Raw genomic sequence first — 12,454 nt, 5'->3', positions numbered from 1 at the left:
AGATTTAATTGGTAGTAGATTAGTATCTTAACAATGTAATTAATGCAATTTTAGTATTTACTTTAAGTCCTGATGTTTTACCCATGTATAAATAAAGTTAAATAATAGTAATAATAATAATAATAATAATAATGGAATTATTTTTGGCAGCCTATGCCAAATGTCCTACTTCGTAGACCTGCAACCTATTGATTGGAATGTTTACTCGAGTGGGTCCACTTTCTTTTGTTCAGGCCAAGCTGATTTCTTTGTACTTTTTTAGAATTCATCTACTGTAGATCAGTTGGAACCTTGTGATTTTATAGCTCAGCGATAGAGGGTTTACATTGGCTTTATTACACATCATATTGAATCTAGATTAATTCTACATTAATGATAAAACTGAATGAAGTTTCAGAGTCATCATGACACCATTTTCAAATTCAAAAAGATAAGAAATAGACTGTGAGGAAAAAGATTAACTTAATAATATTAAATAATTAATGGTGTCATGATGACTCTGAAATGTCCTTTTATCATTAATTTTTACTTGCTTTATATATATGTATACATTTATACAAATTTAGTATTATTAAGTGGAAGTGGAGACTGAAATTAATTCTTGTCATGCAATCTATTTTCAGTCAACATGGGCAGCCTCTTAGAAGCAGCTTTACTTGAAAGATGTGATGGCAACAGAAACATTCTCCACGCATGTGTCTCCAGGAGTTTTCCAACATCTGCTCATGAGCCTGGTGAGCCAGTAGAATCCCAGAGTGGTGGCACAGCTACAGCAACTGGTGCACTTGGTAATAAGCTGGAGTCCATTAAGGGTGCAGTAGATGCTCTCGCTGCAGCCGTGGCAGCAGCTGCGGCAGCTGTTCGCTCAAGTGGTAAGACTGATGGATCTGTTGCCAAATATTAATCTTTCAGTGGACATCCTTCCTAGTTTCATTGATTGTGCGTGTAATTCAGGGCTCAAATGAAAGACACATTGGCAAATGCTTGCCTCTGAACTGTAGAGTTATGTCTTTAAATCTGGCAATGGAGCCAGTTTGATCGTAATGCTTGCAATATGTAATTTTGTTGCCTTTTCACTGAAATGTCTCTACTTAGCTGAGAAAGGACTGTCATAGATTGTGTAACTCACTGCTTTGGCTGACTGTGATAAGAACAAAATGTGCTTGGTAAACTCCAGCTTAATAGCCAAGAATGATGACTATTCACAAAATATGAAAGAAACCTCACTCCTATTGTTGTTATAGGAAGCTCTGACTTTGCTTGTTTTGTTGGTTACAATTATATGAAGGCCGTTTGCACAAAAACTCTTCAAGATGTAATAATAGATATTAATTTGTTCTAACTTATTCTGTGGTCAGTAATGGGTTTCTTGTGATTGACATGCAAAAAAAAAAAAGAAAGAAAAAAAATGGGTCACTGACTTTGTTCCAAAGGTAAAGCATGTAGCCTGATTTTGAAAACTCTGATTTTGAAAAAAAATAATCTCTAGGATTTTAAGCGAAAGATGTCAAAGAAGAGTCAACAGAGGCAAGCAAGAGTTCCAAAAGTTGCCTTCCTTTTCATAATACATAACTTTTAAAGAGGCACTTGAAGCCTTTGTACAGCTAAGTAAAAAGCTTGAAAGGGCAGAATTCGATGCTGCACTCCCCATGCATGACATGGCGAATTGTGTGTGCAGTAAGGATCAATGCGCAGAAACAATCAACATGTAGTCTTTAAGTAGACTGATTCTGTTTCTATTGTCATTTTCCCAGATGGTGTTACCAGTAACTCGGGTGCTGGTAATAGCTCTGGTTCTTTGGGTAGTGCCAGTGGTAATGGAGGTAGTACTAGTGGACCAGGAGGCAGTGGGGGCTCATCAAAACTGGGTGTGCGTGCGATGATGCAGCGAGCAGTTACTGCTGCAAGATCTGCATCGTCCTCACTTGCAGGACTTGATGTGGAGGAAGATGCTCCTATACCCACTTTGCACTGGCCACCAGATGCTCCAGGTGATAGCACTGGCCTCATTCATTTTGTGTAACTTGGCACTCTATTTTAAAAGCATTTAGCTGCAAATTTGAGCACACATGCTTGTTAATTGCCACTTATGACTCACTACAGCAGTCTTTCTACTGTTCTTTTATCATTCTCCTCTATTTCAACAACTTTCTATCTCCTTTTCCGTTCTTCTAATTCTTCCAATCAGTTTTACGTGAATGGTCCGGCACCTCCCTTGCCACAATTGTTTAGTGCAAGAGGACAATCCAAAGGTTCGGTTGGGCTTGAAACCTCCAAATATATCTTAAGAGCTTCTGCCTGAGAGACCGGGCCAGACTTGGAAATGAAGATCGGCCGATTTCGCTGAAAATTAGTACACGACGTCGTTATGTGGACTTATGTAATATGCCAAAGTTTCAGGTTCAACGACCATTTTTTAGCCGAGTTCTGGATGTCAGCCCCTCAGGGGTCCCCACAGGCTGATTTTCAGTGTAATTTTGGTCAGTTTTCAATCTCTCTTTTAGCAACGCGCAACTGATTTCAGACAAAACCAAAACCATATTTGTAATGCACTATTCTTAGGCGTTTATGGGTAAGAACATTAGCTCACCGGAATTTTTCGTTAGCCCGTGGCTGTTATCACAACTTGGTCCTATTTGAAGCATATGGGAAGCAACAGGAAATGGCCTGTTTTTCAGACCACATATTTTCCATGCCCATGTTTTATATGGTGAAGTCTTAGTATCCCTGCAAAGTTCAGCCCTTAGTTTAGTAATATCAAGAAAAAAATACTAAGGTTGAGGCTTTTTTACCAAGAAAAAACTTACAAGAAAATAACTAACCAGGCCACTTTCAGTTAAAGTTTGAAAAAAGCGTGTCTGTAAAAATCAGCCATTTAATTTCAATTAATACCTTTTTTCTTCTAAGTCATGAATTAGAGACTCTGAAGTTAATTGTAACCGAAAAGACTTACCGTTAATCAAAAAATTTCATGTGATTTTTTAGGACCGATCAGATTTTGGTCCGGCAACGGTTATAAATTTTGTGGAAATAGTCTTGAAAATTACAGATAATGGAGTCACTGTGAAAGAACCATATATATACCTAACAATCTGTCTCTTGCTGGTTAATCACAGTGCACCGTTGCATTTTTTTGGTCCAAACTGCAATATTAAGTTTATTCAACCCGTTCAACAAAACAAGTCTGTGGCCCCGAGTAATGAAGCGCTAATTAAATCAAGAAATAAGCCGCCAAGCTTTGTGATCCCATTTCGTATCAACCCACCTGTCAGAGAGTTCTTTTCTAAAGAAAACAACTTATCACTCACTCTAAATGCAATTGCAACGTCTCTCGTAACACTACTTTAAAATCGCTTTGAACCTTAAGGAAATTTCGAATATAATTATAGCTAATTGTCCAATACAAAATGCAGTCTCACTCTTCGAGTCTATATACAAAGTGTCTGGATAAATTCACTTACTATAAACGCTTACCTGGCTTCAGGTTTAGAGGCATGCCCCTTTCTTACAATCCCTTAAAGGTGAAGCAACGTTAAAAACCTTAGCCTCAGCGATAAATTGGTAGTGAGTGCATTGTTCCGAGTAATGAAAATTCAGGTTGATTCATACCGTACATGGCGACGCTACGACACGCCAACTTGTCTGTAGTGTGCTGGCTATGATTGACTTGGAATTCAGTTTTTTCTCATCTAGATTCGTCTCCTTGATACTGCAGAGAGTGATTAGGTATAGAACTTGCTTGAGAAGCTAAAGAACAAATGGATATGTTACTGAATATTTATTCATACCCAGTCCCCCAGTGCAAACGGCCTAGGTATTATAAATTGAGGACGTCCAAGACAGACCGTTTTCCCCGCCAAGTCGCTGGATGTCTGACCAAATTACGAGAAAATTACTCATTGGCACACTTTCCCTTTCTCTATCGGGATTTTTCATTTGTTGCTTTCTCAGTCAGTACAGATCCAGACTAAATCGGTGTACTGCGTATATTAAAAGATAAAACAGGGTAGGAGTGGATTTCCCTTCAAAAACTACTACTCATGGCACCCCTAGCTGTAGAATTGCTGGCCATTAACTCCGATTTTCATAGTAAGAAGCGATAATCCCCAGGATGACCAGCATGCTTGCTGAGGTGGTAAGGTAAGTCGTCACAAGGCCCAGTGCCTCATACCTGCTGGAGCTTAAATTGGTTATTGCTCTTCTTCCCTGAACAGGATGATAATCACCAGCTCTCATTTATACATCTGGGTGGAGAGAGGCATTGTGAACGAAAAATGCCTTTCCCAAGACGACATGTCAGCACCCTAGTAACCAGGAGTGCTCGATCCGGAGTCCAACCCGCGAACCATTAGGTTGCGACCGTGCTCTGCGCTAGGCAGTTGCCAGTTTTGTATAAAATCCAACTGCGTTACTACGTTACAGGTTTACTTCAGTCTGTCGTAAATTGATGAGATGCAACCGCGAAATGAATATATAGCCAGCACGTGGACATCTTGCCGGCTGGATTGTTTATTTACAAGAAATGAAACTATCTGCGATGAGTTAATTAAACTTATTAACTCTATTCTGTCTGTAAGTGAATTTGTTTCATTTGAGTGTGCTTCAAAGGCAGAGGAGCGAAAGTCTGGCTATTGCAAGTTTAGTCCCCTGGAAAACTACATGTAGAAACATGAGTATACGGTGTCCCTCAGTTTTGGAAAGAAGATGACATATGCGGGGCATGAGATAACAAGCCATCAGGGCCTGCTGTGACTCTCCCAGTAGCGACGTTAGATCGAGATGTCACCCACCTGATGGTCAAATTAAAGTGGGCACTGGTGGTAATAAACTGGCTGTGTCTCACAGAGTTGACAATTTCCCTGAATGGAAGTTAAAGTATGAATTAAAGAAGATTGTGATTTGCCCACGTCACTGCCAAAAATTCACCTGTTTGCGTGACCAAAGTGGGGCATGTCAACACCCTTTCAATCAAGGAGGAAAAAGAAATTGAAGAAACCGAAGAAGATGGCCGCTGATGTTTCAGATAGAATATTTAAGGAGTTCGGCATTGTGATACCTACTGCATCCCTTAAGTGTCCTAGGGTAGAGTGACTGCATGCATTTTTATCAGACATAAATTCATTTTTAACAGAGAAACAACAACAACATGATATTAAGTGTAGATTCTGGATCATGGGTTGAAATCCCATCTGGGATTCTCCCAGAATTCACACTTAAGATTTTTTTTACATGCTTTAATGTCTTAAATTCGTTCCACTTGTTCAAGGATCGTTCTTCCATTATCATCTGCATACATATTTGAACAAAATATCTCTAACTTAAATTGTCTACCCACCCACAATTCAATTGTCAATATTTTCGACGCCATATTGGATGTTGTTTCACTTGAAAAGTTGAAAGGGCTTGGAGATGAATTAAGTAGTTTCACATGCCCAATATTAAATCACAGCGGAGACGCTTTGCGTGTCATGCTCAAACAATGTAATCTCCAGGCGAAAATAGGAAGTAATTTTGCCCCCTATTGTATCACGAGGCTTACTTACTTACAATCTCTATCATAACAATGGTATTCATATTTAGAATCAATACCAAAGAGAAGCAAAGACCGAAGCTTGGAGGAAAGCACCTCTGGGTGTGTCGTAGTTAAGTCAAAAATTTCAGTACCACTAGTCACACAAGGTATTTGTGATCTTCTGGCAGGGAGAAGGAGAAAAATAACTCAAGGCTTAAAATTCTAATGGTGAATAGTAAGCTATGAAGGCACTTGACATTAGAATGTCATAAATTCCAAAACATCTATCATATTGAATCCACCAGTCTGGATTTCATGACTATTCCATGAAGTAAAAATATCGTTTTTGCCAATTATAGCAAAATTAAAACAGAAGAGAAAAGGTACCAAAGGAATGAAAAGGTGCAAAAAAACTATGTTTGTCCCAAGAAACTTGAAAACATCAATAAAAACAGAGAATGAGATGAGAAAACTTAAACTTAGGGTAATTATGCCTGACAAAATAAGGTTGCCATGGAAACGAGGCAGAGTCCCATAAATAAGGCTTTTTTGGGCTCAGCTTTTCCCACCTAACTTATACACTCAGTAAACAACTTGTTTCATTGTATTTTGATTACTTTTCTTGTCATCAACGTTTAAAGTTTCCCCCTCGTCACCTTCCAGTCCCCAGGGTACAGAGTACAAATGCAGCATAAAATTTAGATTCAAATCTGTCAGTAGGAAAATCAATTTCTAGTCTTTGGTTTGTAAATATATATTTAATTTCAATAGTTCACTTCGAGATAATTAATTGTATGCTAATTTTGCGGCTAATGTCTAAAAATCTCTCCTAATAAAAAAATTAAGACTTTGGCAGGAAGTGCGTAGTAGGTAACTCTCTTGAAGTGTTTCGTAGTAAAAAAGCCTCAACCTTAGTATTTTTTTCTTGATATTACTAAACTAAGGGCTGAACTTTGCAGGGATACTAAGACTTCACGATATAAAACATGGGCATGGAAAATATGTGGTCTGAAAAACAGGCCATTTCCTGTTGCTTCCCATATGCTTCAAATAGGACCAAGTTGTGATAACAGCCACAAGCTAATGAAAAATTCCCGTGAGCTAATGTTTCCACCCATGGAAGCCTAAGAATAGGGCGTTACAGATATGGTTTTGGTTTTGTCTGAAATTAATTGTACGTTGCTAAAAGAGAGATTGAAAATTGGCCAAAATTGCACTGAAAATCAGCCTGTGGGGACCCCTGAGGGGCTGATATCAAGAACTCGGCTAAAAGAAGGTTGTTGAACATGAAACTTTGGCGTATTACATAAGTCCACATAACAACTTTGTGCACCAATTTTAAGCGAAATTGGCCGACCTTCATTTCCAAGTCTGCCCCGGTCTCTCAGGCAGAAGCTCTTAAAGTGAACAAATCACTTTATAATTCAAAAGTCTGTTTTATCAACAATTGCAGTGGGGTTTTCTAGTACTGTGCAGGAGGCCAAATGTTTCACTGCAATCTCAGTACTGGTTGTAAAAATGTGCAATATCAAAATGCCTAGCTATGCTTGTGTGTTTAAATTATTTTGCTTCTGACTTTTTAGATGTACGAGATGATGAAACAGGTCCATCATTAACCCCCACTCCATCGGGGTCAGTCCCTGCACCAGTACCATCAGGTGCATCGGCAGTTGCAGCAGCAGCAGCATCAGCATCAGCATCATCATCATCATCCAGCCAGTCAATAGATTCACAGCACACGCAGAGTAAGGCTCTTAAGTGCCTTAAACTGTTGTGTGAGAGTACTGTGTTGGCTCCATTCCTTCTTCAACTTATGACTGCTAAGTAAGTAATGATTATCTTTAATATATAGCTGTTTCAAGAGACCTTATAGGATGGAAGTGCCAAGTCTTCGTGACATGACCTAATGGTGATCTGAGTATTCACTGGAATTTTGCATATCGGTGTAGAGAAAATCTACAAATTTGTATTTTTGCACATGAAGCACATCATTTATAAACAAGGCTACAATAGATTTTCATCTCATAAGACCATTTTTTTCTGTAGCTTTCCTTTCACTGTCTCATGGCATTAAGTTGAAATTCTTCTAAAATTCAGCATGGCAAAAAGAACCTCTCCACAAATCCAAAGAAAAAGAAAGCATTTGAAATGAAGAAAATTTTTTTATATCTGATTAAGTATTTAACATGTTCAGGAGCTCTTTACTTCTACCCCTACTAACTTTCGGAGTTGTTGTGTGCACTTTTTCACATTTTTTTGGACAACCTTTCTCTAAACAGCTGTAAAAATAATTATGCACTGTTTTAATTAGCACATGCTTGCAATCATGTGATTTCCCTGGCAGTCTATCTCAGGTATAGGTGTCATCCAAGGTTTACTTCATGGCTAAATTGGACAGTTTATAGACCTTTGTGGGAGTCCTGTAGATAGCTACAGTGATGATTCAATTTAGCACTTCCAATGCAATAAGGCATATCAAAGTTGCAACCAACCACCCTCCAAAGCGAGTATAGTAGAAATCACATCGACTCAGAAAAAAAAATTGCGAGTTCCAGATGGGATTTGAACCCACGACCCTCCTTGATCTAACCAGATGCTCTAACCACTGAGCTACTGGAGACTCTATGGTGAGCAAGGGTGAAATGTTGGCCTTTGACTGGAACCGCATCACACGGTCACACAGCCAAATGTTAAATTGGTGCATATGAACTCACTAACTCCATTGGCAAACTCCATGTTAGGTCTTTCAAAATTAATTTACAATAGGTCTCTACTCGTTATCTCTGAACAACTAATTAAAGAAATTAACTCAATAATTTTTAAATTTATTTGGGGTGAGAAACCCTCTAAAATCAAGAAATCAACTATTATTGGCAAGAGAAAACATGGAGGACTTAAAATGACTGACTTTAATATCTTGAATAAAGCCTTAAAAGTCGCATGGATACCACGCATAAAATCCGAAAACGTAGTATTCTGGAAAATCATCCCTAACACAACCCTAGAGAGATATGGAGGATTACACTTCTTGACAAGTTATAACTATGACATTAACACACTACAGGTCGTAATTTACCACCTTTTTATGTTGACGTACTAAAAGAATGGCAAATGACTAAAGATTCTATAAGAAGCGAGACCCTACTCACTTATGAAGAGGTAATTTGGAACAATCGAAACATATTAATTAATGGTAAACCTGTATTCTACAAAAGTTGGTTTGACCAAAAAATTATGCAAATCCAGGATCTCCTTCAAGAGGACGGTAAATTCCTGTCCTTTAATAAACTTTTGTAAGTTATAAGTGTAAACTCAAAATGCGCTTCACCCTCTACTTCGGTCTTGTTAATTCTATATCAACTTCTTGGAGGTCAGAAAGTGAGGAAAAAGGAGAAACCATTTCCACCAAGTATGTGTACAACTTGCTGTTGAAGAAATTCTTTGTACCACCTATTGCTGAAACTAAAATCTTAAAACGTGGTTTCACTCCAGAAACCATCCAAAAAGTGTATGAATTACCTCTCCAGATCAAGTGTGACATTAAAATAACAATGTTTCAATATAAGATTATACACAACATTCTTGCAACTAAAATGTCTCTTTTTAGAGCCAAAATGTCAGACAATGATATATGTCCTCAATGCTTTACTGATACACACTCCCTAGATCATATGTTCTTATGCTGCTCTTCCATTATAGCCTTTTGGAAGACCTTTCAAAACTGGTGGACAAATAAACGAAACAGCAACTAACTCTGTCAAATAGTATGATTTTATACCGTGTTTTTGACAAAACGGAACATAGATACTCTGAACTATATGCTTCTCATTGCAAAATTTTCTATACACTGCAGCTGCCTGCACGACGAAAAGCTCTCTTTCAACAGTTTTCTCATACTTCTAAAAGAAAAATTAAACATACAGAAAGAAATAGCATTTCAAAACAAGTCTATTGCTGCTTTCCAAAAATCCTTTCAACATATTATTTAACATGCAATGATGATGTATTTTCTTTGTTTTGTTTAACTAAGTAAACGATGTTAATAGTGTTCATGTTTTGGCTTGTAGTATGAACTATCACATTGTACTGTAAGTAAATAGTGTGCTGTAATGTTACTATTTTCCTCTTTTCATTTTGTTGATTTACTTTATTTTTTCCATATGTATATTGTGTTTGTAAATTGATTAAGTAAAAAAATAAAACAAAATAAAATGAAACTTCATTCCAACAGTTATCTCTCTCCAAAAATTGGCTCCCATTGAAGAAGTGTTTTGAAGACATTGTCATGGAATTAATCTGAGTCCTATGCATTTCCAAAGAAAAGTTGGTGGGAGAGAGTGAGGGAAAAGAAAAACGGGACACAAATGTTTTCATTTTGGCCTTCTATCCCCTCACACCACATGACCACGGTTTGCACCTCTGGAAACGGTATCCAGTCAAAATCACTTCAATCTGGTTATCTACTATCAAATTGTACTCTCAATTCTGGGAGCTTCTTGTTCATTTATAATTCGGTAGGAATAGAGCAATCAAACTTCCCCCTAGCACAACAGAATGACCTCTCTGTAGTTTTCCAACATTTGTTGTGCACAGAAATGGGTATTGTGTTTCAGTGGTATCACTGCTCTGTGATGCTGAAGAAAAAAGGTGCACTCCCTTGAGCTTGGGCCCTGGGCGAAATTGATTCATGGTATAGCAGAACAAGGGCATTGGTTTGGATATTTTGATTATGAATTTCATACAGGTATTATTGGGGGTGGGGCATGGGGGGTGTGTAGTACGCCAATAGAAACAAGGCTGACTGTAGCTAACTTTTTATCGGCATTTTTCTCCTTGGTAGGGATACAGATGGCTGCACTCCATTTATGGCTGCTGTTCGTGGCCGCACATACCATGCTGCCCTCACCCTGTTCACAACAGCCCAGTGTCTAGCTACCAACCCAAGTGGACAGATTGACAGAAATGTTCTAATATCCATGGTGTGTCCGTCTGACAGTCACCCAGATGCCTCTCCTCTCCATGTGCTGTGCTGTAATGACACGTGTTCATTTACTTGGACTGGCACAGAGCACATCAATCAAGACATCTTTGAGTGTCGCACTTGTGGCCTGACTGGTTCTCTTTGTTGTTGTACTGAGTGTGCTCGAGTGTGCCACCGAGGCCATGACTGCAAGTAAGATTTTCAATAAACTTGAAATAGTGATGATTGTCCACTTGAAGCGCTGATAATTATATTAATTTTAAGAGCTGTTTTCACAGCTCTGCATGAATGTGTGTGCAGGCCATAGTTGAACTTTCCAAACTTTAATTTAACATCTCTATTTTTCCCCTTTAACAGGTACAGTAAAGCTTCTTGAACCTCTATTTTCATTTAACTTTTAAATACACTTTAAGTGAAGAAACAGTAACTGTATGCATTATGTAATTGTACAGTTTAAAACTAGTCGGTTGTTCATCTTAGTGTAAGCTTACTTATTATCATAAGGTGAACATCATTTTTGGACATTTTGTTACCATTTTCGTGCTATTTTGACTAGAATATTGTTACTGTACTTGTTATGCAATCAGGTTGAAGAGAACAGCACCCACTGCTTACTGTGACTGTTGGGAAAAATGCAAGTGCCGTGCCTTGGTACCAGGCTCCCAGGCTGCTCGCATTCAACTCCTGAAAAAACTTGTGTCAGAAACTGATTTGGTTAGCCGGCCTAATGGAAGGTAGGCTTTATATATGTCACGTAATGGCCAAATTTATTCAAGGGAAGAATTATACCATGGCGAATGTATATCTAGAAATGATTTATTCATCAGAACCAATTGATCTGTCTGAAACGATTGAATCATGTAGTTTCAAATCTAGTCTTGGACAAATTATGTGGCAAAGTTTGTCTGGCAGACGCGCTCTAAGATTAATCAGCCTAATACGAATTTTGCCATATAATTCATAACACTGGAGTTATACCTGGATGACTATCTTTCACAGGAGACAGATTAATCTTCTCAAACAGCTAATATGTCTTGGACAGATAATCCGCCCCTAGTATAAATTCAACCAATGTTCATTGTAAAATTGGCTTTGGTAGAACATAAAGTCCTTGTTAACACTTGAGTACCGATACAATTTTTTTTTATTTAGTACAGTAGGTTAGAGCTTTTGTTGACCTTTTATGCTTTGTTTTAGAGGGGAGCATTTACTGCTGTTTTTGGCTCAAACTGTGGCTCGACAAACTGTTGAGCAAAGGCAATTCCGACCACACCGCGCTGCTACAGATGCGCGTCCAAAAGCCAAGACCAGGACACTTGGAACAAATGGCACAACTCCGCCACTTCCAGAACATGATCTGGACCCTCCTAGGTTTGCTCGTAAGGCTCTCGAGTTTATCCTACAAGACTGGCGAGCCGTTAGTGCAATGTTGAGAGATGGTTGTCGATCACCGGGAGAATCAAAGTAAAGGAACCACTTTTTTTGTTTTGTGTATGGGATCTAAAATGACTATTTTGAAACATGGCATATAGTAAGCGATTTTTGTCTCTCGCATCAAAACCAAAACAAATTGCAATAAAATGCATATTTTGTTGCTTATTACAGAGGTGACAGATCAGCAAAAGACATAAAATCAGTCACAAGCCAAGCAAAAATATCAAACAGTTGATTATTAATGACAAAACTTGCTCATTATAGTTACTACCATGCAGCGTGACTACCTCGCTATAGTAATGTTCCTATGCCATCAGTGTTCAATTTTGAAGCCCATGATTTCAAGGATTTCTATCATCGTAAAGACTTGCTGTTAAAGATCAATATCATTCATTGCAGTTATTTGTCTTGCTAGCCATTAGTGTGCACTTTGTTCACCTGGGCCCAGTTGTGCAAAAGGGGGATGATGCTATCTGCTGGAAAAATCGCTGTTGGCAAAACAAACTATGATTATCATGATCCATCTG

At 38.3% G+C, this 12,454-nt stretch overlaps 1 protein-coding gene across 2 annotated transcripts in view; it reads left to right on the top strand.

Moving 5' to 3' along the window:
- LOC145495436 (E3 ubiquitin-protein ligase UBR5-like) overlaps window positions 1–12,454 on the top strand; it is a 64,973-nt gene that overhangs the window by 35,167 nt on the left and 17,352 nt on the right. Inside the window, exons 22-27 of one of the 2 annotated variants that reach the window (XM_081475049.1) lie at window positions 624–872; window positions 1,755–1,991; window positions 7,096–7,336; window positions 10,353–10,685; window positions 11,081–11,227; window positions 11,691–11,957. In XM_081475049.1, coding sequence (XP_081331175.1) covers window positions 624–872; window positions 1,755–1,991; window positions 7,096–7,336; window positions 10,353–10,685; window positions 11,081–11,227; window positions 11,691–11,957 — 1,474 coding nt within the window. The remainder of the gene's footprint in view (window positions 1–623; window positions 873–1,754; window positions 1,992–7,095; window positions 7,337–10,352; window positions 10,686–11,080; window positions 11,228–11,690; window positions 11,958–12,454) is intronic. The other variant, XM_081475050.1, reaches the window with a different exon arrangement.

The sequence above is a fragment of the Orbicella franksi genome, chromosome 8 (assembly GCF_964199315.1).
Source record: "Orbicella franksi chromosome 8, jaOrbFran1.1, whole genome shotgun sequence".
Lineage (NCBI taxonomy): Eukaryota > Metazoa > Cnidaria > Anthozoa > Scleractinia > Merulinidae > Orbicella > Orbicella franksi.
Note: the sequence above shows the minus strand (reverse complement) of the source record. Positions and strands in the feature narration are given on the sequence as shown.